The sequence below is a fragment of the Accipiter gentilis genome, chromosome 7 (genome assembly GCF_929443795.1).
Source record: "Accipiter gentilis chromosome 7, bAccGen1.1, whole genome shotgun sequence".
Taxonomy (NCBI): domain Eukaryota; kingdom Metazoa; phylum Chordata; class Aves; order Accipitriformes; family Accipitridae; genus Astur; species Astur gentilis.
The window spans coordinates 3,964,009-3,990,735 of record NC_064886.1 but is presented as its reverse complement, the minus strand read 5'-3'; the positions used below and the strand labels follow the sequence as shown (position 1 = coordinate 3,990,735).

The following is a 26,727-nucleotide window of genomic DNA, read 5'->3' as shown; positions in this document are numbered from 1 at the left end:
CCAGGGCAGAGATCTGCAGCGTTTGCACAGGAGCAGCTGTCAAGTGTGGGAGAAAACAGAAATCCAGATGGTCATCTTAATTTTTCATTTGGCTAACTGGTCTCCCCGTCTCCTCTCTGGTACGCTCTGCTTGCTGGCACCGCAGTCATTTGCTCTTAAATTAGCCGGGAGCATCGTCAGGGAAGAAAGGCCCATCCAAGCAGCAGCGGCACAGCAAAACCTTCAGGAAAAACAAACCCAGAGCAGAGCCCGGCGCGGAGACGGCTGCAAGAGGAGCTACCGCAAGCCTTGGGGCCATTCTCCCCATGGATGGGGAGCAGGAGGCCAGCTCTGGCTATTGCTGGGCTACGAACCTGGTGCCAGCTCAGGGTGCTGGGGACATCGCTGCCTACCCTGATGGGGTCCCGCTGCGAGGCCCCTGGGGATGCAAAATCTGGCATCTCATAGGTGTGATCCTGCCAAGACAGCAGCCTCAGGCTCCCGGCAGAGCCCCGCGTGATGCAAACCGAGCCGGCAGCCCTGATGAGAGAAGCCAGGGACCGCGGTTTCTCTGGTCCCCCAGCCTTTGGCTTCAGCCCCCGCCGAAAAACTAAGCCCCTCCGTGGCACAGGGACAAGAGCGAGCGCAGCGAGTGCCCCACAGACCCCGGGGCGAGCTCCGCCGGGGCTGTCCCTGCTCGACACCTGTAGCGGAGGCGGCGGCACAGATGGCTGCACCACGGGGAACGTCCCCCGGCCCCGGCCGGCGGCACACGCTGCGACGAGACAAAAGGAACCGCGCTGCACCGACGCCGGGACCTGGCAGCATCGTGGCCGGCTGCGCAGAGTACACTCCGGCTTGGATCTGCCGGTGCCAAGGTGCAAAACGTAGCAAAGCCGAGTTGGCGGGTCTGTTTTGCCATGTGCCGAGAGCTCCCGGCCCCGGCACAGGCGGTTCCCCTCCCGCTGGAGCTGGCGTTGCCAGCAAAACAGAGGCACACGCGTGCGTTAACTTTTTCATGGAGCCGCAAACGCTCCCTGACCGACCAGGATATCCGTGGCAATCCAAATTGCCGTGTAGAGCCAAGCATCGCTCCTGGTACTTGGGCTTGCTGTATTTCCCCAATGCCCTAATTCGTTGCTATATTACATCTCCAACTGCAAGCTATTTAAGCAGCACATTCAGGCAGGAGAGAGCGTGTGAGCCAGCACCCAGCCCCGTCGGGTGCCAACCGTAGCTCAATGCAGAGGAGGAGAAAGGCGCCGTGGTTCCTCTCCCCCACAAAGGCTGAAACCCTGCAAACACTGCCCGTGGAAACGAGAGTTGCTCTTCTCCTTTGGAAGCCTAAGCCGTGCCTTTCCCAATTTCCTACCCTGATTAATGACAATCAAGAGAGATCAGAAAAGGGGCAGAAGTGATCCCCGCATCGCTTGAGCAGCGGGACCCCCATCGCACAAGCAGCGGGACCCCTCGTCCCCGTCGCTGCTGCGGCTCACAGCCTCCACCGGTACGAGAGGCATTGGAAACAGCTCGCTCCCTGTGAGCTCTCTGCATTTTAGTACAGGCTGAGCCCCCAACACCCAGCCCGCTGCAGACCGAGCCCCTCTCCTCTACAGACCCATTGGCTCCGGGAAACTTTGGGTTGTTCCCCACAGCGGGTGGGAAGCAGCCAGCACTGGAAACGGAGCAAAGAGAGAGATCCAGCAAAAGCCTCCTTTCCTTACAAAAACAGTGCAACGAGGATATTTTTAACCAATATTGAGACAGTCGGCAAAATAAAACTGGTCTAAATTAGAGAGCGTGTTGTTACGAGGAAGCCGCACGGATCCTTGCCCATGCAACAGCCCGGCTGAGCGGCTCGGTGGGTACCAGCAGCCCCTTTGCCTCGGTTCATGGGTTTTGGCCATTGCTCTGCCTCTGGCAAACACGGGGGGCACCGGCCTCCCTGGGAGTAGGAGGGACAGGGTAGGCAGGCACCAGACATGCTTGGTTTTGGGACCTGGGGGACGCCAGCCCCAGAGCTGTCCCAGTCCGTGGCTGTGTGCAGGCTCCTTGGGCAGCTGTAGCCTCTGGGCTGCATCAGCCTCCCCCCTGGTCCAGCTGGAGGTGGTGGTGGTGGTGGGGGGGGTGGTCTTCCCCTCCCTGGGCATCACCTTCCCAAAGGTCCCTGGTGAAGGAGCGATGCAGAGACAAGACAACCAGCAAGACGAACACCCCGGGGGTCTGCGTTGCAGGGATGGACGCAGTCACACTATCTAGCTGATGACCCCCCACCACCACCTTCCACAGCCCAGCTAGACCTTTCCAGACCCCCACCCTGCTCCCCCCAGGAGGCAGCCAGCTCCCAGGCTCCAAGCACCACCGAGCCAAAGTTTCCCAAACCTGCTCCCCTCCGGAGCGCAGCACCTACCCAGCGAGGGGGCCCAGCCAGCCATCATCCCCCTGCCCCAGGCACTGAGGGGGGAGGACGACCCCCCCCCCCCCCCAGGTCCTTCAGCCCCTAACCAGGGGTGGGGAGAGGAGACACTCCAGACCCTCACGATGGGGGGATCCTAATTGGGAGTGGGGAGGAGGATGGGGATGGTGCAGCCCCAGAATGAGGGGGTGTCCCTGAGCTGCTCCCCCCCCCCCCCATGCCCTCCCAGCCCTTACCTGGGCAGCGGCTTTCGGGCCGTGATGCTGGCCACGATGATGCTCTCAGGTCTCGGCGTGGCCACAGCTTTGAAGGTTCCTCGCCAGAACTTCTCAAAAAGCTGCTTCTCGCCCTGCTGCACGCTGGCCATGGCCCACCACCCCTTTCCCACGGACAAACACCCCCCCCCCCCCCCAGCTCTCCGCAGATACTGAGCGCTACATCCCACCCCCACCCCCCTCTGGTCCCGGTCCCGGTTCTGTTACGATCCCGGGAGCCCAACCTGCCGCTACCCCGGCTAGCGGGGAGGTGTGCGGTTCCCAGCCGCCCCCGCCTCCCGTTTATGTGCCGGCGAGGCGGGGAGAGGGGCCGGGCCCGGCCGCCGTTCCCTCCCCGGTGCCGCCTCCCGCAGCAGCGGCAGCGCCCGGAGCCGCGGGGAGCCCGGTCCGACCCGCCGAGACGGGGGAAGCTGGGGGGGGGGGGGGGGGGAGATGTACCCCGGGGGCTGCGATCCTTCCCCGGTGCTGTCCCGGAGAGGAACCGGGCTGGTCCCGCTTGGGCTTGGATCCAGTCTTCTCCCGGTAGGAAAATAGGGGCTGCCTCGCTGGTTACGCTGGACTTGATGGCTCTGGGTGGGGGGCTCGGGTGGATTCCCACCCTCCTGGTGGGTTTAGCACCCTCACTCATAGGACCCGTTTCTACCCTGGTGTCTTCATGGTCCCCAGGACCTTCCTTGCTCCATCCCCATCATCATCTTCCCCGGCCGAGGAACCCCTTCCAGCTCGCTGCCGGATGGTGGGCACCCCCACGTCTTGCCCTTTGCGGGGCACAAACCCTCCAGACCCCCACAAGTCTCCGTCTCCCAAACACGGGCTACCAGTAGCCTTTGTGTTTACCCGCTCCCAGCTTTTTTACCAGGCACAGGGGAAGAAAGAGGCAGAGCCTAGAGCCACCAGCTCGGATGGCCAAAGGACAAAGCAGCAGGAGGCCACGGAGACTTCTCTGTAACTGGTCCGTGCTGGGACCTGTATGGGGAGGAGATTTTGGAAGAAATCCCCTTTTTCTTCGCCCTCCCCGTTCCTTCCCATTTAACAGGCACTGGTGTGGAGGGGCAGGGATGGGGCACGCTGCTTCTTGGACCCAGCAATGGGGCTGGGCCGCAGCAGGCTGGGAAGCCCTGCAGTGGGGTCCCAACCAGCTCAAAAAACAATTCCTCACCTTCCAGGGCAGGATTCGACCTGCTGGGACCAGGCACATGGGGAGGAGGAGGGAAGGGCTGGGGCAGCACAAGTGCGGCGGTGCTGTTTCCCTTAGCCTCTGCACCGAGTACAATAAAAACATCTTTAGGAAAAAAAACGCGTCTTCTACCAGATGCTTTGAAGCACAAGTAAAAGCTGGTGACCTTGGCTGAATGAGACTGTCTATTGTGCCTTGGAAACCCGCACGATACGTTTATGTAAGCGACGGGGGGATAATGGAGCCAGGAACAATAAGCGGTGGGAGCCAAGAAAGAATGAAAATCACGGAGCAACTTAATCGCTTTCATGCAATAAATATAAAATTACCAGAAGGCTCATTCTGACAGCGCTGTCTGTTGAACTCCTCCTTTCCCTGCCCCTTTTTGCTTTCTGCTCCCGGTGCCAGGGCTCTGCCCTGCTGGTACCCAGGGACAAGTTGGCCCCGGGCTGCGTCCCCGTGCCGAACGAACGCCGCAAAGCAAGAGCCCCAGCGGCACACGCCGACCGGCAACGGCGGGCTTTGTGCTGCGAGGCCACGAACGGCTGGAGACGGATGCTGGAGAAGCAGCAGCGGCAGTGGGAGCGGGCACGGATCCAGCAGGGCTTTACAGTCAGCTCTGCCAGACATCGCCTAAAAAGCCTGATAGGGAAGGACGATATTCGCGCACGGTGGAGAGATGCTCGCTGGGAGGCTGCTCCCCCCGTGGGGAAACCGCCCAGAGTCGATGGGTACCACGCTGGGGCTGGGAAAGGCCGGCTGCGAGCTGCGACTCCGCTTTAGCCCAGGACACTTCACACGTGCCACGGGCAGGAGGTGTCGGAGCGGGGACCCTCCAGGGATTGCCATGGCCAGCAAACGGCGGGGCAGAGCAGAAGGAGCAGGGGAAAGGGCTCGAGAGGTCTAAGAGCAGCCACGCTGCAAAAGCACAGCTTGGGGAGGGTACAGACAGCACCCCCGGCAGACACAGCAGGCACCCACCGGCAGGAATGGGTGCTGCCAACTGCCCCATCACCCTTCTCCCACCGACAGGCAGGGACAGGCACTCCCTATCCAAGCAAATCCAAGCCCGGATTTCCTCTGGCCCTTCCAGCCGTTCCCATAACACACAGCCTATTCGTTAGGAGCCCGTTTCCCTTCAGAGCACATTAAACTCATCAAAGAGAGATCAGGTATAAGCCCACACCTGCCCTGGTCTCAATCTGGTTTGTTGGCAAATGACCGAAAAGTGGGGTGGGGGGTCAGGCAGGAGCCCCACCGGCACAGCCGGCCCCAGCCCTCTGCTTGCAGCTCATTAATCAAATACCCTGCAAGGCATCAGCACCTGCATCCCCGCCGGGGCTTTGCAGGATGAGTCCAACCACCCCCAGCTGCACCCAGGGTCCTCGTTGCACCCCAGGGCATTTCACCCCCTTCCACCAGCAATCCTGGAACAGCTCTAAACACCCTAAAATTAACTACAAAATAAAAGGAATTATAAATGTTTGCACTATTAAATTAGCAGCACGAGTGGCGTGTGGGCAGGAGGAAGGCTGCGATCATTACAAGAAGAACCCTCTCTCCTGGCATACCTTGTGGAGACATCAATGAGCCAATTAAGCAATTGCCTCAGTTAACGGAGGCTCCTAGGAATAGACTTCCCTGCTATAGACTAACTGCGCTGTAATAAATTGTCTCATAAATAAACAGCCTGAAAAAGCATTACAAGATACCCAGAAAAAAGCATTATATCACATGCAGAAATGATACCTTACATCTCTAGCCTAACTATTAGCCCACGGCGTTGCCAATGCTTCCCCAAACCCAGGGAACCTGAGCCATGGGGCCAGTGCCATGGGGCACAGGCAACCCTGAGCCCGCAGGGTGGTGACGGCCGTACTCTGCAAACAGCATCCCCAGCAGATACTGCCTACTCTGCGAGACCGCTGTCTGCCAGCGGCATCCAGCCGGCGGTTACTCATCCCCTGGGCATTGCAATAAATGCCACCCTGGGTTATTTACAGCCCCAGCGATAACACGGGGCTCTGCCAGGTTCAAATGTTTGCACCCAAATGGGGGCAATAAACTCTAGCAGAGAGAGCGGGTCCCAGGATGCGAACAGGGAAACTGGGACTTGGAGGATAGCTGCACAACATCCTCCAAAGAAAAAAAAATATAAAAGAAATAACAAAAATAATCTCTTCCTTAGAAAGCTCTTCTTCCATGATTTGCTTTTTTTTTAAAAAAAAAAAATTACACAAAGGGCTGAACTTGGGCTTCCCCCACCCTGCACGGGGGGGCTGCAAACAGGGCTCTCCCCGAGGCTGCCGGGCCCCCAGCACCACTCGCTGCGCCCTGTTCCGCAGCCCTACAACCGCCTGCACCATACAATTAAACACCCAGCACCCCCCCCCCCCCCCCCCCTCCTTGGGGCCCAAAACCCCCTGGGGAACCCAAGAGGGACCTACCTGGCTCAGAGGCAGGTGAGGATGCTCAGGCCCCCCCGGCCCTACCTTCCCCTGCTTTATCCTCTCCCACATTGAAAGGGCCCAATCTCCCCATCCCCTCCCACTCCCAGGCTGTGATTTTGGGGACAATAGAGAAAAAAAGAGCGGTCTTTGCTCTGGGTGAACACCCGCTGTGGGCGTTCAGCTGCTGTCAAGGAGGACGAGCTCTGGGGCTGAGGGAAGAAGTGATCAGCAGGGCGAAGCTGTGTATGCTCAAGAGGTACCCAAGGGGAGGGAAAGGAGAAAATGTGTTTAACTAGGATTAAATTTTAATCTGTTCCCCCTAGTAGAGAGAAGAAAGCTGGGTTTGTCCTGGAGATGCACAAATAATTTTCTATAAATGCTGAATTTTTTATTTTTTTTTTCTTATTTGGCTTGCATCCGGCAGGAAGAGCTGGAGCCCGGTTTTGCCCAAACCGCCCCGTTTCCACCTCCACGCAGCGTTGGTGCGGTGCTGCTCCACCCATTCCCCAGCCAAACAGGTTTACTGCAGATTCAGAAAATCAACAATTATCTTTGGAAGTATTCATTATCACTCAAGAGTCAATAAACAAAGGCTACGAGTGCCCTCTATTCGTGGCACTTCAGAAGCACCTACCAATTATTCCCTTGACTAAACCAGCCTTGCCTGGCAGGAGGGGGGTTTCTCCACCGCATGCTGCAACACGGCTGCCTGCTGCAATGTCTTCCCGCTTTGGTCAGGGAGAAGGAAGAAACGTTCCTTGCTTAAAATAACATTTGCAACTGAGGTGTGAACCTGCAAGGCGATGCAGAGCTCCGTTTCGGATGTCGTGGCAGATGCGGATGGATGCTGAGCGGGTCCGGCCACGGGGCTGCCCAGGTGGAGGTGCGGGGAGATGCTCGGTGGGGCTGGATCCGAACTGGTTTTCCCAAGAAAGGCAGCGTGGAGCGGGCTACGGGGCAGGGAAGCGGCAATGGCTGTGGGACAATGTGCAGCACCGCGTGCTGAGCTGGGGAAAGACCTCGGAGGGCGGCGGGTGGCCGAGCAGCCCCACGCTGCTGCCAAAGCATCTTTCACTCGGTAAACGCATTTTGCAGAGTCAAACCACTGCAAGAGGGTGTGCATCGTCTTCCCAGTGGGAAATATCTGTTTATGGCTCTTTTCCCCAAACTGAAGGGCTCTCGGCCAGCCTCGCAGCCTGCGCAGCCCGGGGTCCCCCCTCTGCCCATCCCCACGGCCAGGTACATCCAAGGACGAGGCGCTTACCAAAGGCGTCTTTTTTTTTTGTCCTTCCTTTCTCCATCCATGGAAAAGCCATTTTCACCCACGGGACCCCCAGGAGCACCCACATCCCTGGGGCAGCTGTAAGGCTGTGCTGGCCCCCGGGGCGCAGGACGGTAGCAGTGGCCACCCTGTCCCTTCCCTCCATCCCCCTGCCCCATGTCTTGCCAGGAGCTAAATAAGGGAGAGGCTGGGAAGCGGAGCTGCAGCCTTCCTTGAAGAGCACCGAGGCCACGGGCACCCGGGCGCATCCATCGCCGGCAAGGGCCATCCGTCAGCTCCTGGCTCGAACGCTTCGGGACGCTGGACGTGGTACGAGGGGGCTGAGGGGAGGAGGAGGGAGGGGGCTGATATTGGGGGGGATGTAGCTGTGGTCCCCTGGTTTGAGCTGATGAAGGATGAGGGTGCCCACGTCCCCTCCATCAGCGCTGGCTCCACCGTTCTGGTGCAGCCCTCGGGGAGGAAAGAGAGAAACCCACGGGCTTGGGGTGTGAAAAACTGTGATGGAAGTGGGACCAGCACAGGGTGTCACCCCCAGGATCCAGGCCCCGGCTGCCTCGCAGTGGTCCCGAGATGCCTCTCCATCATCTCCAGACTGACATCGGGGACCCGCCAAGCCTCTGCGTCCCCCTCTCCGGGGCCGCTCACGGTGGCAGGACCAGGGCTCTCCCATTCCAGCTTTCTGCACCAGCCTCGGCGAATGCAGCCGGCTACTCCGTCGGCAGGAGGGGGCTCCGCAGCTCGCCCACTCGCTCCAACAAAAGCACTTTTTCCTCCCCGTTCACCTACCAAAGCCGCCCGGCCCTGATATTTAGGCAGCGCATGATGAAAAGGCGCAGGGACAGATAAGTGCGTGTGTTCTCAGGCAAAGCCATTTGCAGCTGCCGGAAAAAGAGGAATGAAAGGGCAGGAGCAGAGGGGAGGCAGGAAAGCCAGACCACGGCCTTTTCTTCCCTTTGGCTCTAAAAAAAGCTCCAGAGCGGGAAGGGGGATGGAGGGATGGAGATGAAAATATAATTTTTCCCCTCCGAGCTGCAGTGGCCGTGGCGGCGAGCCGGCCCCCGGGGACCATGCGGCAAAGCCGCGCAGCCGCCGCGGCTCTCCAAGCACCACTGCCGAAAGGTCAAACGCAGCTGGTGGAGGGGGACGGAGGGGGACAGAGCCCGCAGCCGCACGCGTCCGGGCAGGAGAGGCAGGGACCGGTTTGCCAGCCCGGGAGCAAATGGGGGAAAGCCCCTCGCTGGGCTACGGTGGGCACAGGCAGCCCCCGACCGCAGGCAGAGGGTCCCAGTGCCCCGAGGACGCGCCCGAGAGATGGGGAAGGCAAAACACAAAGCTGGCCTCCTCTTCATCGCCTTCCTCGGCTGGGGATTAGCAGCCTTCGATCACACAAATAGCACCATTGCCTGTTGGGATAATTACTAGTTAATGAAGCGGAGGCAGCTCAATTGGATCCCAGCCTCCAGCTCGGGGTCTGGCTAAAGGGGTGGCTTCAGGGATGCTCAACACAGATTTGGGCTGCAGAGCTGGAAGGTATCAGGCTTTTGCCTCCAGCTTGGGAAGGGTAGGATGGGTCAGACCCGGGATGCACGTCCTCCTCCAAGCCGACACTGGGATGTTCCCATTCCCGGCTCACTCCAGGTCCCGGTGCCAGCGCGGCAGGGCCAGCTCCTGCCTCCTCCTCCTCCAGCATCTCCCTGTGCCTGCCTGCACCTCACTGCACTGAACCCATGAGCCAAACCAGGGCTACGAGGAGGTTTGGTTTCCCCAGACTGCTTGAGCTTTAAAAACCCCCCAGGCTCAGCATCCCTCACGTTTCCTTGGCCACCCTGGCTACAAAATCCCATCTCCCCGGAGGAGCTGAGATCCAGACGAGGTGGGAGAGGGACAAGGTACAATCCCCACCCTTTCAGTTTGGGCTCAGACCCCAAAATTCATTTCACGCCATGAGCCCCCCCATCCCAAGTCTACCAGGGATGGGGAAGATGCTGCCCCAGGAAACACAGAGCTGGCCACAAACCCAAAGCTATTTAACCAAACCTGCCCGGGGTATGCTGATGGGACGAGTGGTTTGACTCCATGCAATCACCTCTCACTGAGCTTTTTTTTGGGATTATTGTGCTGGGCTAGCAGCAGCCATGGGCAGAGGAGCCCTGTTCTGCCTCTTGGACCCCTGCCATGCAGGGCTGCCCATGCTGCCGCAGAATGAAGCAGGAGGGAGCAAAGTGCCGCGTTCCGGCTTTTATAGACTATTACTTATAATGGAGAGGAACAAAAATACTGTAAAATAAAGCACTTGAGGGCATCAGCCTAAGCGTTAAATAGGCTTCTGTTAAAAAGCTGCTTCGACTGAAAAAGCTTCCTGATTTGGATCGGAGGCATTACCCTGCTTGTGAGAAAGCCAGAGCTTTGAAAAAGCCGGGGGGACAGGCAGCACCATCCCCCAGAAAGGGGCTCTCGTGCTCCTCCTGGGATGCAGGATGCTCCCACCTGGGGTGCGGGATGCTCCCTGCTCAGCTCCCCCCCCGCCAGCAACTTATAGGTGCCTCCAGAGAGCACCCAGTTTCCCTAAATTTTAGGCTTCCCATCCTGTCCCTGTGGAGCAGCGCTGCCCCTGCAAAACACGTGGAGCATTTTGCAATGTTAACGGGCAGCACAACTGCTAATGTGTAAACTTTTACTGGTCCGGTGAACAAATGGAGAGTTTGGGGAGCAGACACTTCCCATTAAGACGCACTAATGAAATGTGAAAATGTTTTACTGTGGTGTAATTTTATATATTTTTGAACACAGCCGCAGCTGCAGCACTGTTCCATTTGTGGCTAATTTAAGTGCCAATTAAACAGGGCTAAATTACAGCCGAGTACACTGCAGGAACTGATGTGACAAGGGACGTGTCCAGGAGCCCCAAATCTCGCTGACCTTGCTGTCAATGTTCAAGCTGGTTTGCAAGCTGGACCAAGAACCGCCGGCTGCTGGCGCTTACCGAAAGTTCACGGCAGATCCCGGAGGTCGGCGAGATTTGCCGGCCGGGGCGACGCGAGTTCCCTGTGCCTCCCGTGGGCTCCGGAGCAGTCGGGGGCATCTGGAGGTGCCCGGCTCTCAGAGAGGTCCTATTCCCTCTTGGCTGCCAACTGGGAGCTTGGATGAGGCTGGAGCTGTAGCAAACTCTTCCCGCTCAGCCAGGGACCCCCGGTCCCCCTCGCCGGAGGTGTGATCCCCTTTCCCGCACATCTCTTCAGACCCCGATTACGACCCACCGCACGCTGCATCCCGCACGTCGCCAAAGCCGTTGCTTGTCCCCGCTGCCTCCTGGGGAAACTGATTCATCTCAGAAAAAAACCCCCCTCATTTTTCTGGAGAATGGAGGAGCTGGTGGGATTTTGTTCTTCCTTTTGGGTAAAGGAAGGAATAAAGGACCTAAATGCTGGGTCGTGCCCGCTGGCCTCACCTTCAGCCTCGGCTCCTGTGTGGTTTGGGGTGCAGAGCCTGTTCTCAGCAGTTTGGGGTTGGTTTTTTTACTGATTTAGTTAGCTGATGATGGCCTTAGGATTTGCTCCAGCGAGGATAGTTCAGAGGGCTTCAAAAGAGCTGCAGGTCGGCATTTTGTACCAGCAGCCAGCTAAGCAGCCCCCATAAACCCCAGCATGGGGAACTGCTGGCTTTCCTAAAGGCACTTTTTTTTTTTTTTTTTTTAAGTTGATTTAGGCAATTGCGATAAATCCCCTGAGGCCCCTCATTTCCAGCTGAGCCAGGTTAGACCCAAGTTAGCTCAGGAACAGCAGGGTTAGCATCCACCCACAGCCTGTGGGTATGCTGCTTGTGCCCAGGAGCACCCCATCCCCACAGACCCCCCCACCTTTCCTCCAGCCAGATGGACAGCAGGCTTGGCACAGGGTCCCCAAAAAGCTTTTACTCATACCTACACATATATATATATTTTTAATGGGCGTTTCCCAAAGGCAGCCAAACTGATGGCACAGATCCCAGGCAGCAGCACAGGATCTGGCCGTAGGGCACAAACCCATGTTGGGGACAGGCTCTTTCAGCTCACTGGGCTCCAGTGAGGTCTAGTGAGGATGTCTGTCTGTCTCTCTGTCTGTCCAGAAGAGCCACCATGCTGGCATGCAGGGGTTGGGACTGGAGAGTGGAGCTGAGCAGCTGCCCTGGGATGCAGGAACACGGGATTTCGCCTTCCTGACGCTCGGCAGAGGCTGCGGGAGCAGCGGGACGGTGCAGGAGGGTCCGATGTGGCCAGGCTGGTCCCGCTCACCCCCCGTCACAGGGGTCCCAGCCCTCCCCAGGACACACAGCCCTCCCTGCTTCTCCCCAAAATGCGGGACAGAGGCGACCAAGGGCTGGCAGACATCATCTGCTGCCCATCAAACAGCCAAGACTGATGGGGAAGGTGACCCCGTCCCTCACCTGCCAAAACACCCACCCGGCTCCTCACCTCCGGGTCCCCCCTGGGCTCACTGCCCCCCACAAGACCGCAGCCCCCCCCCCCCCAAGTCCCTCAGCTGGCGGCAGAGCCCACCCACAGTCCCCTCCGCTCCCGCTGCCTCTTACGAGCACCCATTAACCAGGCCATGCCTCATAAATTCCAATTAGCGGGCAGGTCGTTTCCATCGGCCGTCACCCAGCTCCAGCGACCGTGCAAGCCACGGCCCCGGGGAAGCGGGGCTGGTCCCAGCATCTCCCAGTGATACTGGTCCAGCACCCGGCGGGCACAGATCCCACCGCTGGAGGAGGCTGCAGCCAGGGACAGACCTCCCGAGAGCGGCCGCTAGCTCCTCTCTAATTAATCCAATTACAACATTGCGTTGGCCGCGCAACCAGTGGATTAATTGCGGTTTGCTCCAGGTAAACAGCAGGCGGAAACACTCCTGTGTTCAAACAGGCTCGTTATTTGCTATTAACTATGAAAAGCCTGGCCTCAAACCTGGCCGATGAAGAAGGCGGTCCTGCCACCGGCATCATCCTCGTTGGGAGAGCGGGGAGCTCGCTTCTCCCCGGGCTCATTGAGAGCCTGCGGAGCCCTCACATCGCTCCTGAAAAACAAATCCTCGCCGAAGACTAAAAAAACAAAGATTAGGGGGACAACGCTGGGAGCAGGAGTGTAGAGTGGAAGGCTGCTTGCTCTCAGATTTTTTTCTAATAGAATAAAAAGGAGATTATTGGAAACAATTAATTGTTCAGACTGTCAAGAAGATGAAAGTGTCAGGAGTAAACAGATGCTGGTCACGATTCAGCGCTCATTAAGGCAGGAGAAGGATTCATTTCATATGCATGATTAACTCCTGGCCACTGATGATTTACACAGCAGATGATCAAAAGAGAATTAATTATTCCACAAATCGGGTTGCTGCCAGCCCGGCCCCGGTCCTTGCTGGAAAACAGGGCTGTCGTGGCCGCCGCTGCCCCGCAGCCGTGCCTGGACCCGGCGGTGTGCTATCTGCCCCTGCCCGGGGGTGTTTGCCCCCCTCAGCCCACCCTCCCCACCATTGCCCGGCATCACGAGCATCTCGTCGACTGCCCCCATGAGCCACCTCCGGCATCGCTACGTTCAACGTCGAAGGGGTTTCGTGCCGCCCGGCCCTGCTGGAGCGGCTGCTGAGGAGGTATCGGCTTTCTGACACCCAGCCCAATAATATCCTGCTCCGTTAGTGGTAATTAACCCAGGGAAGGTTTCTCTCCACTTGACACCTTTTCTTTCTTTTGTGATTGATGGAGTCTCTTGCCGTTACAAATCCACGCCGTAATTAAAGGAAGGAACTCCACTCCCTCTACCTGATTTACTTTTTAATACAGTCCCCTTTTGATCTCGTCTCTCTCTTAATTAAATTACGAGCCATGAATCAACACCCTGCCACTACAAAAGCTGTTCTGCCTCGCTCACTTTCCTCCACCGAGAGGGAAATCGCGTCTCCAAATCATGGCAACGGGGAATCGCTGAGAGTTACGCAGAGCACCAGCTCTGCTCTTGCTTGGATTTTATGAGGAGCGCAGGGGCCGGATCCTGCGTGCCGGTGGGCTCGTGGAGAGCAAGCGTGAACCCCCTAGAACTGAGTGCAGGGCAGGCAGCGATGCTGTGACGTGATTTCTTTGCAGCCGCCCCATGTCCCTGGTGGGTGCTGGGGCTGCTGGGTGACATGGGGCAACTGGGGGACCACGGCCCCGGCCCCAGCCCAGGCATCAGTCTCCTGCCTGCGCCTGGTCCCAGGCTCCGCCGGGCTTGTCTGTCCTTGGGAAAAATGAATTGTCAGTCCGCAAAGCCCCCACAGTTCTCGTCTGCTCCGGGGGCTCAGCCCATCCTCCAGCATCCCCAGCACATCCAACGCCCATCCCTGCCATGCCGGCAGCATCCCTCCTGCACCGTGACACCCCTGGACCCCCAGCCCCAGCTCTCCTGCACCTCACCTCCCTCTTCTGAGGCCAACACGGAGGGAAAATCAGCCACTTCACACGGCAGAGCCCCCGGCCACGCATCACCCACCCACCACGGGCACCCGGCGCGGCCGACGTGCATCACCGCGGCTGCTGGAGGGCTGGGGAAGCCGTGTGTCACTGGGAGCGTAATGGCGTAATAACTCTTTCCTGTGCAGTCTGGGTGATGACAGAGCTTTTAATGAAGGATAATGGTGTTTTGCATTTAAATATACTGCGCTGTTGACTCATGACTGCAGCAGCCCCGGGACAGGAGGTGTAAATCAGGGAAGGCTCCCGGCAGCGCTCGGAGCCTCGTCCCACTGGAGGCATCTCCTACGGACACCCCGGGATCCAGGAGAGAGGAGGGAGGCAGGGACGGGCACCCGCACCCTCTGCCTTGTCGTCTCCCCCACCGCCGCCAAGTGCAAATGAGCCTGATGCTAATTTAATGAACTTCTGATGATTATCGCCTTTATTTTTAAATCTGAATTCCTGCAGGAGTCACCTTCAGCAAGGAAAGGCGGCCCCTCCCCAAGACGGTGGCGGAGGGGAGGGGGGAGATGAATTGATTGCCTGTATCTGATTAGCAATTACGCTCGCTCGGCGCACTTCAGCGGTAAATACTGTCACCCTGGGCTGGGGACGAGGTGATGGCAGATTGGGGGGGTCCCCGGGGAGGGTGCTGGGGGTGGGCTGCTGGGATGGGAACAGCATTTCAGCACCCGAATGGTGCTGACACCCACCCTGGGCTCGGTGCCCGCACAGCACGGAGCAGGAGGCCACAGGCACCTCCTGGCTGGAGGGGACAGTCCCTGAAATAATTTGCTTCCCGAAGATTTTTGAGGCTCCGGGTGGAAGCCACTGGGGTGAGCTCGCCGCCTCTCCCTCCCCTGGGATAACCGTCTCCTGCTGCCGAAGCTGCTGGGCTGGTGCTTACGGGTATTTATGAGTTGTGTCTTTAATATGGTGCTGGAATATTTGCCCTATAAATTCTTAAGAACAGATTTATACATGAGCTATTACTGGCATTACAGACTATTAATAAATGAGTTAAATCTACAGGAAAAACCCCCTGCATTCACCCCCCTTTACGTTGGCATAATAAACATATAAGAAGGGAAATGAGGCAGCGCTGCAGCTGGGGGCGGTGGTGCCTGGCCACCGTGGCAGCGGGGCCACGTGCCATGTCCCCTGGGCCACCTGCCCTGTCCCAGCAAGCCACCAGCCATCCTTCCCTGCAGGGATGCGGGATGCACGCGGCTGAGCGAGCTGCCAGCAAAGCTGCGGATCCTCCCCTGTTCCCAGACATGACCGCCCGGACACAGAGGACCCCGGCACATCCCCATTTCCAAACTGGCAGAGGTGTCCCGGGGGAAGCGGAGGGTTTCTGCACGCTGGAGCCAGTGCCGAGGCACTCAGGAGAGTGGAAGGGACACAGGGGACGATGCTCCGATGGCGCTGCCTCCTCTGTTTTGGGAGGCAGAGCTATTTGCAGAGCTGGCTGCTTGGTGTACACAAGCTATTTCTGGAAAAGCCTTGACTGAGAAAAGCCATCTGGAGAAAGGCGGCAGTGGAGCCGTGTCTCCGGGAGCAGCTGGCTCCGCGCTGGGATCCGGTGGCTTTCGAGGGCTCTGATGCGCAGGGAAAACACAGAGTCTCCCCTTGTTCCCAGCCTCATCGACCAACTGGACATCGGGAGGTGCTTTGCCAGTGAAGCCCAGTGGCTTTATCCCCATTTGCCCAGGGCTGTTTCCAGCCTGGGGAGATGCTCAGGTTCCCCATGACCGAGGGCCACGATAAATCCAAGATTCGGGCAGACAAGTTAAGACCTGGAGATGCCAGAAGACCAGATCCTGGTGCCGTCGTGGGCGATAGGAAACCCGGAGCGGAGGGCTTGAACCCAACACCGGCTTCTGGGATGGGGGTATCAAGTGAGAGCCCCTTCCCGAAAAGAAAAGGGTAGCAGGAGGACGGTCCCACCGCTGCCACCGGGATGCCTGGCCAAGGAGAGGGGCTGGGAGCAGGTGGGCTAGCGGTGGTCCTGCCGCGATGGCCCCACGTACGGCGTGCTGCTTCGGTTAACAGCAGGGCAAAGCTCGTGCCCTCCGGGGCTGCCGAGCGCGAGGAGCCCCCGCGAGAGCCGGGACATCTCCAAGGGAGCGTGGTGGGAGATAAACAAACAAAAATGCAATATTTTCCTCTGCCGCCAAGATTACATCGGTGCTGGCTGGCTGAGTTTGATTAAAACTCTCATTTATTACATTTGGGAAGAATATAATTTAGCTACCAGATTAAAAGCAAATAAGACCCCTATGAAGGGTCCCAGCGCATCCGTTTCCCCGAAGCCACCGTGTGCCACGGCAGGACGCTCCGGGCGGTGACGGTGACACCTCAGGGTACCCTCAGCATTCCCACCCGGGTTGCCGGCCCCTCTGCCAGCCTTTCTCTCGCTCGGGAGGTGGCCTTACGGCTCCAGCACTGTGTGTGGAGCTCACCTGGGGATTGCAGGCCCTGGGGACCCACGCGGCCAAGGAAGGGCCACCGCAGGGGTGCAGATGGCTCCTCCAGTGGGCAGGGGCATCGAGGGACCTGGGTCCACCAAGACGCATCACCCGGTGAAAGGAGACCCGTGGGCTACGGCCATCCAGCCCCGATCTGGCCGTGTCGGCGAGCTGGACCATCCCTGGGGTGCTCCGTGGGGGTATAAGGGTGACAGGATCCCATCCCTGATCCGACCCAGGCAGCTGCTGGGGAAGAAGGTCTCCCAAACCCCCTCCATACAGCCTGTTCAAATAGGCACACACAAGGTTGCAGCTCTGGCAAGCTTTCAGCTCGTTGCCTATTACTTTTAGATGAGCCGGCTATTTAAACAGCACTTAAGTATTACAGCTGCTGGTCTGTAAACTGTCTCCGTGACATGAGCCCTTGTTCCCAGGCACTTCAAAAGCCGCTGGGTAAAAGAAATTAATAACAAAGTGAATTGTACTCGAATGCGGCTTCTGGAGAGGTTAAAGCGGCGGCGGGGGAGCGGCAGAAGGTGAGGGATGATGCCATTTTCAGGACATCACAAACCCAGGTCAGATTAAGACCAAAACAGGCTGAGGTCCGATAGGCTTTCTGCTCGGAGTCGTTACTGGTGATGACGGGCATCTGAAATCTAAACCAGCATGATGTCAAACGATTGCTTTCTAAGCAGGCTGGTTTTTCTTCCCAGCCTGACGTTCGGAAGCCGGGAGGGATGGAGTTGCCTCCTGACACCAGTGGGGTTTTGGTTGAGTCTGGCCCAGCAGCCAGCGATCGATGCTCAACCCCCGCACCAACAACCGTCTCTAGCTTCAAGCTGCTCCTGGCCAGTGCTGTTTGTTCACTTTGTGATGGACAGAATTTGGGAAAACTCAAGCCTAAAAACCTCTACAGTCTCAGCTGGAGGCCTCAGGGCTTTCATCCCTAGCCTTTGCCAAATCAATGCAGCAGCAGACAAACCCACCAGCCCTCCACGGAGCTGCCCTTGATCCCAGCAAGCATAGAGAAGGAAAAAATGTATTTTAAAAAGATGCAGGTTCGCTCGGACCAACCATAATTCACTGCATGCCCTGCGGGCAGGAACAAGAGGCTGGTATGGAGAAAGAGCATCTTCCGTGGGCTTCAAACCCAAGGGAGACGTGGTTTCTTCCCAGTTTTCTGCTGGAATGTTCGAGGAGCAGCACCGCTCATCTGCAAAATATCCCCGGCTGGGGAAGAAGCAGCGATCGGGACCTCAGCATCACGGCTCCGCCAGACGCCGCACGGCCATCGTCAGTGTTGATTAATGAGACATCTGAGCAGTCACTCAGCGCTGCAATGAGTCTGTAAGCAAACAAGATATATTAGGGGAAAACGCTTGTGGGAGAAGAAAAGGGCTGGGCTGTTGACTCCAAATTCCTCACGGACCCTGCGGGGAGACTCCTGTTGGTATCTGACTGTTCGGACAGGGAGTGTCCAGTCCCCAGCCAGATGTCATCTCAGCTAGCATCCCTCCCAAGCACCATTTTGCTCCTGATTTCCGAGGGGATTTGTCTCACAGGGGCCCCGCAGGTGCTGGCAGGAGAGGGAGGCAGGAGCCGGTCCCACCTGCCCGGAGACAGCAACTTGATGTCGTTCAGAGCTGGGATCTTACCTCTAAATCCCTCTTTCTTTGACAAGAGCAGAAATCATCCACTCCATCTTCAAACAGCAGTTCAAAGCCTTTACATCACTCTCAAGATCAATTAGCAGCTAAATAATAATCCAGGATAAGTCTTATCAAGGCATAAGAAAAGCGACACGGTCAGTCAGTGATGTGGGAGATCCAAGGTAGGAGAAAGCTTCATGTTCCTGGTTAAATCCAACATCTCCCAGGAAAATGCAGCCTCTTCCCATAACAAATAGCAGTGTCAGGAGTTAATCCTCACCAGAGGAACATTTCAAAGAAAACCCACCTCGGGCAGCGGGTCCGTTTGCTTTACGTGCGTTAACACGTGAGTGCTCAGGCAGGGGAGCCACAGAACTCTGGTTGCCGTTGGCCAACCCAAGCGCCCACCAAGGCAACGCATGGTTGACCCTGTAAAGGACGGGTTAGGGACGGCGTAGAGCTGACGGTCAGGCAGGTCCTGAGCCAGGAGGCTCAGGAGAGAGGTGCGTGCATAGCCTGAGGATGGCCATTAAATACAGACAGCATCTCAGATCTGGGACATCCTCAAATGCAAACAGTGGCAAGCAGAGAAGAGACTCTGGAGGCTCCCTGTGATTCCCCTGCCCCGTTCTTACGTGTCGTGGCTGGGCACCGAGCTCACAGACCTCCAGCATGACCCAGAATGGCTGCCTTTCTTGCTCTGGGCTCCCATCTGGTGCTGATGTTCTACTCCAGCGGCCGTCGCTGCAGGATGTAGGGTGCTCCCCAAGCCTCGCAGCCCCACCAGCCTGTACTTCCAACCCCCCTTTTCCAAGGCACCTCCAAATGCTAGGAAAGAAAAAATAAATAAATAACCAGCTGCAGCAAGCCGGCTGCACCAGAACATTTATTTCATATAATGCATCATTTATTTTCAATTATCGTGGTACTTCCCCCCCCCCACCCCCCCGCCTCCCTCCCTCCCTCCCTCCCCGCGCTCTTGGCAGATTGCTGGTGGAAAGTTTGCAGAGTTGCAAAACAGCCGTGGCAGCAGCAGCGGCGGCGGCTCTGGGACAAGGCGAAGGGACAGACGTGACGGGGACGGCGCTGGCACCTCTTACAGCAGCGCGGGGCTGGGAGGAGGATGGCAGCCCGGCGGGAGGGGGGTATGGATGGACACCTCGGGGCTATGGGTCAGAACAAGGAGAGACGTCCCAGCTGTCAGCTCACCTCCGGACTAATGCGCTGAAGGAGGTGACAGCAGCGAAGCAGAGGCGGTGACAGGGACACTGCAGGGGAGGGCACAGAGAGAGATGAGAGCAGCGCTATGGGCACCTTCTCCCTTTAGACACAGTTTCACCCTCCCAGCACCGGCCTTCTCTCCTTTTCCCTCTCTTCCAGGGACCTACTCTCAACACCTTGGGGAGCCAGAGCTTGGGGATGGAGCCGGGTCAACCTCCGGCACGTGGGAGATATCCAGAGCTGACCTCTGGGATGCAGCTTGAGATGCGGTTTCCATAGCTGGTGGTTGAAAAAGCCAAGCCCACCCCAAGTCCCTGCATGGCCAGGAGACCTCCAAGCGCCAGGGTGGCTCTGGGCACGACCACAGCCGCTGTCGACAGGGTGCTTGTGCAACACCCGCCGTGTTGCACAAGCATCATCCCACGGGAAGATGCTGCTGCTGCTGCAGCCCAGGCACGGAGGCGCGGCGTTCACCGTCTTTGCCCCATACTTGCACAGCAAACAGCTTTGTTATTCCCAGGTCTCTCTCGGTCAAAGCCATTTGAAGATCTCTGACATATCATGAAGAATTTTCTAATGGGGTTCAGCAGACTTTAAGATTTATATCAAAAAGCCCCAATTTATTGAATTAATGCTGCAGAGCAAACCCACGGCTGCTTAACAACTGGAGTATCAGTATTTTACAGCAACATAACTAATAAGGCCATTAATACAAACTGCGCTCACTCCTGACATTTATATCACTGTAAATCTCTCTTTCAGCACTGGAATTATTTATGCCATCCAAGGCACTCGAGAAGCCCTGTCGTCCTTTATCAGGCTGAAAGATTTAAGCCAAGAAATGACGAATACAAACATAATAAAAAAAAAGGAGCTCAAGAAGAGCTGGGACACCAGAACCCCAGCCAGGTCCCTTCAGACCAAACCCATCCGACGTCCCTGGCTGCAGCTCCCCACGCGCATCCCGTTTGCCCTGGGCAAGGAACGCTTGGATGGTTTTAAGCAGGGATCACGGATGCAGCCGGTCCCCTTCTCCCCAGCATCCCCTCCAGAGATTTCCCAGCACAGCCCCGAGCCTGGGGCAGCCAGAAAGGCTGAAAGCTGCACGGAGTGAGAAACGTCTAAACCACCCCCCAAAAACCCCTCCCGAGCCCTAACCAAGCACCCAGGAAACTGCAAATAGGAATGAGATCAGGGCAGGGGGGTAGGAGAAGAGAGGAGCCTGACAGACCTCACTGAGTACTAATTATTTCTGGCATTATCTGCACAGACAGATAAGGTTCTCATTAATAAACTTGAAGAAGGTGGTGGGGGGGGGGACACGACAGGCACAGAGAGTACCAGCAACAGCCGAATGCCAAGCAAGAGCTGCGAATGAACCACAACCACCAGCGAAATGCAATCAGGCAGAGGGAGCAATTAGAGGCCCGGCTAGCAGCGGTGGCAGCGTGGGGGACAGTAATTAGCTGCCAAGCCTGTCCCCACTCGGCTTTGTTTTGCGAGCTGCCTCATAATTCACGACATGTTGGAAATGAAATCATTAGTAATCTTTCGTAGGCAGGGCCTTATTAAACCCGCTATCTGCACTTATTTAATTGGAAGGAGATAAAGCCGGGCCAGCGTGGGAAGCGGGGCGATGGAGATGCATCGACTCCTTATACAGCCTTGCTGCAAAATAAATGCAGGGGGTGCAGGCGTGTACGGGGGACAGGGGATTGCAGGGGCTCTGAAACCACTAAATTTGATTTTTATCTATGTGAAAGAACCCCAAGAGGCAGGAGGACGGGGGAAAGCCCATGGTTTGCAGTTAGTGTCACCCCGGCCATGGGCTCCCGGGCAGGATTACGCAGGAGCAGGGTCTGGCCAGCTTTGTGCTGGCTGGGCAGATGGATGGAAGTTGGGGATCTGGGGGGATGGCTGGAGGGGGGGGACACCCAAATGAGCTGCAGCAATTAGCAGATGCAGGCAGGTCCCCAGGGCAACGGGACGGGTCCAGCAGATTCCACCCTGCACAGCCTCACCTCAAAGGTCAGCGGCGGCACGGGGGGGCTGCTGCTGCCTGTGGTCGGAGGAGGGTGGTGGGCAACCTGGGGTCCCTCAGGCCGTGCCACTGAGACACGGGCTCCGGCTGACACGGGGGACCCCCACAGCAGCTTCATCGTGGTTCTGCTTCAATTCAGATGGGTTCAAACCAGACATCGTTTTTCCCCTGCCCCAAGAGAGGGAAAGCTGCTCGGTCCACCCAAAAGAGAATTCTGCAGCAAATAGTTAAAATCAGGATAAACCAAACCCCTTGCCCCGACAGCTCAGCCTCTCTGAATGACGCATCCATCCCAAGCAGCCACCCCTGGGTGACTGGTGACCCCACGCAGCAGCCCCCCAAGCCCGACCCGCTCCCCCCAGCTCCCCTCTCCGGCTCTCCCCCCGCGCCTGCGGATCCACGGGGTGACATTTCCATCATCCGTGCTGCTCTCCCCGGGGAGCTGTGCTGCTCCAGCTCCCTCCCCAGGTAGCTGTTCTCTTTGATTGCTGTTGAAAGGAGATATCATCCTACCTGATGGGGAGACTTCCAGCCCTCCTGCGAGAGCCCTTTGCTTTTCGAGAAGCGGGAGCTCCAGGGCCTCTAGTGAACTTTATTCACAGACGGGGAAAACGGAAAGAGATTGGAAAGGTGGAGAGAGAATTGCTTTCCTCCGTTTTATTGGAGCTGAGTCTTTAAACAGCTCTCCTTAAACTGCGGCATCGCAAAAGAGGCGAGAGCCACGCGGAGGTGAAAGGATGATATTTCTTGAGGCAGAGCGAGGTGCCATCGTGGTAAATATTTAATTAGGAGTCAAACTGCTAGACCAAGGAGTTTTGCCTGTGGAGATTTATCAGACACAAACATCATCTGTTTGAAAAAGTAAGCAGCTCATCAGGAAGTATTTCTTTCTGCTTGAGCCTGAATCCACACCTAGCTATTTAAAGCCAGAATAATCTGTTGAATCTCTTTATGCCACTCCAGCCCAGCGATGAGACGGGCTCAGGGGCTGGGGGTGGCAGTTTGGCCACAGAAGATGCTCTTAACCCCTGTCCTCGTAACAGGAAGCGTTTCCTCTCCTCCTCGTCTTCCTCCCTTCCAAAATCGAGGGAATATTGGTACAAAGCCCTGAAGACGCACCCGTGCCCCGTCCTGGGCATGGGGTAGGTGTCTGGGGCTTTGCTCTGGGTGCAGATTCCCTGCCTCCCCCTGTATCCCACCCCACCAGACACGCACGGCCGAGTGGCACATGGGTGGGCAAACCCTGCCAGGTAGCGTAGGAAAACAGGGCACAGACGAACCCCGCTTCAGAAGGCAAAACTTGCACTAAAGCCTATCTAAGCCAGGATTTGGTCGCAGCAGTGAGATGCTAGTGATTTCCTGCCTAGCCAGGCTTGCAGGACTTTTCCAGATATCCATTAGCTCTAGAGAGTCCCAAATGTGGGTGGCCACGGCCACATCCATCTCCCACCTGGCTTGTAGGCACCACGGGATGGGAGGGTCTAAAATCCTCTTTGCTTCCTTCAATGAACTGACCCCAAGATGGGGGGGTTTGGTTGGAAATCTCCCCGTGCTGGCATGGGGACAGCATCAGGTTTTGCAAGAATGGTCCATCAGTAGCTCGGGATCCCAGGAAACACAGCTCGAAGTCCTGTTAGGAGAGGGAAATGTTGACTCTCTATACACCTACAAACATTAAGCTTGCAAATCAAGCCTATATTTAAGAAATCACTAACGCTTAAGGAGCTAAAACCCCAGGGTGTGATTGATGGAAAACCGAGAGCTGCTCTGCATCAAGCTGAGCGCGAGCGTGTCCTCCGGTGCCCCCAATGCGTTTGCAGCGCAGTTCAACTTGTGGCCCAGATGGGAAGGACTGCAAGGATTTATCCCAAAGTCCATTCCTCCCTCGTACTGCCAGCACTGGCACCAGTTAGAGTCACCCCGCCGATTCCCATTTAATATCGCAGGGAATTGCCAGCATCTCCTTTCTGTGCCTCTTTTCCTCTCTCGGTCACTCAAGCAGAGGGAAAGTTTCATCGTTTCCTTCAAGGTGATAAAGTGCTGCTTCTGCAGCGCTCGTTGTCTGGAGCAATTCACGTGCCACGAGAATGGCAGCAGCCAGAGCAGCTTTTCTTTCAGGTTTCCCCCTCCCCACATCATGCCCAAGGTCCCCAGTCCCCTGCACAAGCCACTCTACGTCCTTGGTACTCTCCTAGCCTTCAGCCAGGTGAAGCTGGCCTTGAACCAAATAGAGTTTGGCCCCAAGTTAAGGTTAAAAAAAGAAAACCTCAGAATCATCTCAATGAGAAAAAGGGTTGAAAGGCCAAGCTCCTCACCGCTCCGGCTCCTTTGCCCTCAGCAGAAGAGCAAGCAAACTCTGGGCTGCTTAATGAAGAATTGCAGCACTCGGTGGATGTAATGGGCAGAGTGCTGTCATCTGTGGCTGCCGTTCAAATTCATTAAGCACGGCATCGCTCCGCTAGCGCTGCCAGCCCATATTCTCTTCCCCGCAGCCAGCGAGCACGCAGGGCACGGACGGGAGCTGCTCGGGGTCTGCACCGGTTGCGGACCTGCTCCACTGCTGCCTCTGGGTCTACGCCACCCCATCGCCTTTGCTTTGCTGTGCAAAGCTCTCCCACAGCCCTGACAGCTCAGGGACATCTCGCCCATCCAGAGCAACAGGAGGATCAAAGCTGCGGCGGCAAAGCGAGAAGCCAGGATGAGATTCCCCAGGGAGGGAGGTGAGCCCAGCACCGGCACGGCAATACGGGGGGGGGTCAGTTCACATTGCATCGTGCAAGAGTGGAGAGAGGAGAAAAAAAATCCCATCCCCTATCCTTCTAGGATCTCCTTTCGCATACCTTGCTGCCAAGCTTCTCCACAAGCCAAATAAAACCTTTCTCCAGATCCTCTTGGTAACAGCAGTGACTTGCCCTGCTTGGCTGTAATTAGCTGCAAAACCACCCAAAAAATTGCCCAGCTGAAGAACATTTAAGGACCAAAAGAAAAAGGAACTGAGCTGCAAGAAAGCAAGCAAAATCCATCATGGCTAATTATTTGTTCTTAATTGTCAAAATAAGATGGATTGATGAAAGGAGTTGGTAAGCAGGATGATAGCAGGCGTGTTCTCGAAGGCAAGCGCTGTAGTAGGATCCAAAAGCAAGACTTTTTCATAATCCATGGGCTGTTAATTATCTAAACACAGGTCCCTTGGAGCTGCCTCAGTGAAGATTAATTAGTTTTTGAAATAATAGCTAAATTGATACTGGGAAGGAGTTTGGGTTCCCAAATAATAGCTGAAAATTAGCCAGTCTGTTTCTCCATTTCTCTTTGCCACGTTCAGGAGGACATTTGTCTCTGTTGCTTTTTCAGAAAAGGGCCATTAATCAAATCAGCAGCTGGTCCTTCCCAACCCTGTGATGTTGCAGAGAGACAAAAGGGAGGCATCACCCACAAGCGTTAGGAAAAAAATCCCCAAACCCAGTGATTAGCTACTCTGGAGACAGTCTCCCCAGAAAGGGCTGGATCTGTTCAACTGGGGTAACTCTCCTGTGACAAGCAGGCACCTACAGGGAAGGGATTTGTCTGTCTTTAAAACAAATTACCTGCACTAATCCCAAATACCGGGATTTATGTCTCCCGGTTCACCCAAGTTTGACGTCTAAGTTGTCGCCGCCTGCCCAAGCTTTCACCCACGAGAGGGCCACACGCGTCTAGGACTCCTTCCCGCGTGTCCTGGGGGGGGGGGGGGGGGGGGGTGCGCGCTGGCTTGTCCCTCCATGGTGATGCTCATCGTCACCCTCTCCCACCTGGCTCCACGTTTCACGGGACACGCGGGAACGTCTCTATGTAGGAACATCTCTGTGTAGGAACATCTCCCGTCAGCATTGGTGACAGCTCTGCTGTCACACGCGGCTGAGACCATCTGAGGGGCTCAGGAGCTGTCAGATGTACAGGCACATAAAAAGCGTGACGGCACACGTCTTGTTCCCTGGGAAAATCAGCCAGTGGGAACCTTGGCTCCTCCAAGCAGCTCCCCAGTGCTCCCTGCCTCCCCGGGCATCCGACCCTGCCTTGGGGATGGCGTTGGCCATCGTCACACACAGGCAAGCAGCTCTGAGCACAGAGCCTGCAAAAACCCCTCACAGCAGGTACCCACGCAGGTGGGACCCCGCTGCCGAGAGGGACCCTGCCTTCCCGGCCCACGGCGATGGAGTGCTCTGGGGAAGCAGATCCGTGTTACGGCCAAGCGAAGGTGCAGGCAGCTGAAGGCTGCCCTATCAATCACACCAGCCTCCGCTCACGGAGCCTCTTGTCTTGAAAGAGCGTCTGCTCCGCCACATACACGTGGCTGACACGCATGAAACCCTTTGCAGCATTTATTGATGTACGTTACCTTGGATTTTATGGCATAATAAATAACAGGGGAGAGGCAGGCACCCATCCCCTCAATGCCATCTGCACTGCATCACCCACCCTTCGTGGCTTCTCAAACCCAGGACTGCAGACAGCATCTTCCCCGGGATGTCATTACTCAGACACCCCGCCAGCCACACGTGTCCAAGGGACAGAGGATCATGCTCCCAAGGTGTGGAGGCCAAGACCTGGTTCCCTTTCCTATTCAGCAGCCTTTAGTAAACAGGCATCACCAGCTACCAACAAAAAACATCCTCCCAAGCTGCTCGTTATCGTTGGCATCGAACAGCCTCAGCCAAACGAGGGGCACGCTGGCTCGGCACGGGGTGATTCTCCTCCAACATCTGCCGGAGCCGCGGTGCAAGGCTCAGAGCCTCTCCCTGAAGGTAACAGCCGTGCCCTTTGCAATACAGAATTCCAGCACCCTCCTACGGACCACCGCCCCGCTCCGACCCCGGAGCGGAGACTGCCGGCAGACAGATCCGCTCTCACTTCACGGCGCTTGCCGGCAGGATCAGACCTCAGCTGTTTGTTACGCTACAGAGGAGGCTTAAGAGGTTCTCAGAGGAGAGATCCTATTAGATAAGAGGGAGCAGACGACAGGCCCGGAGCTGAGGGAAGCCACTCCATCTCCGGGAGGTTCGGTTTATCAGCGCAGGTTTCGGGCAGCACCGAGTCCCTACCGCCGCGTCGGCCAGCGAGCAGCAAACATCTCGTTAGTAACGGCAGGGCTCCCGCTGCTTCACCAGCCTAGGTTGAACCAGCTCCCAACCGGGAACGATATTTCCCCCCTGGCAGCAGATTAAAGGCAAGGCAGGGAGAGGGAGGGGGAACAAACCTTGCGGCTGCTGGTCCAGCATCGTCCTGAGGTCCTGGAGGACACGGGCTTTGGGCTGCGTAACCTTGTGGTCTCGC

At 56.9% G+C, this 26,727-nt stretch overlaps 1 protein-coding gene and 1 long non-coding RNA gene across 6 annotated transcripts in view; both read right to left on the bottom strand.

Moving 5' to 3' along the window:
* The window catches only part of SRRM4 (serine/arginine repetitive matrix 4), a 50,826-nt gene extending 48,057 nt beyond the window's left edge, over positions 1 to 2,769 (bottom strand). For all 5 annotated transcript variants that reach the window (XR_007506695.1, XM_049805540.1, XM_049805542.1 and 2 more), the window contains exon 1: positions 2,632 to 2,769. Coding sequence is in view for 4 of the 5 variants with exons in the window: in XM_049805540.1 (XP_049661497.1) it covers positions 2,632 to 2,762 (131 nt within the window). In the remaining variant the exon portion in view is untranslated. The remainder of the gene's footprint in view (positions 1 to 2,631) is intronic.
* Positions 2,770 to 16,260: 13,491 nt separating this feature from the next.
* Positions 16,261 to 25,363, bottom strand: LOC126040725 (uncharacterized). Its single transcript, XR_007506700.1, has 4 exons — positions 25,002 to 25,363; positions 21,931 to 23,047; positions 21,398 to 21,585; positions 16,261 to 18,983 (listed from the first exon to the last, which is right to left on the bottom strand). It is a non-coding gene; the product is annotated as an uncharacterized LOC126040725 (long non-coding RNA).
* Positions 25,364 to 26,727: the final 1,364 nt, after the last annotated feature.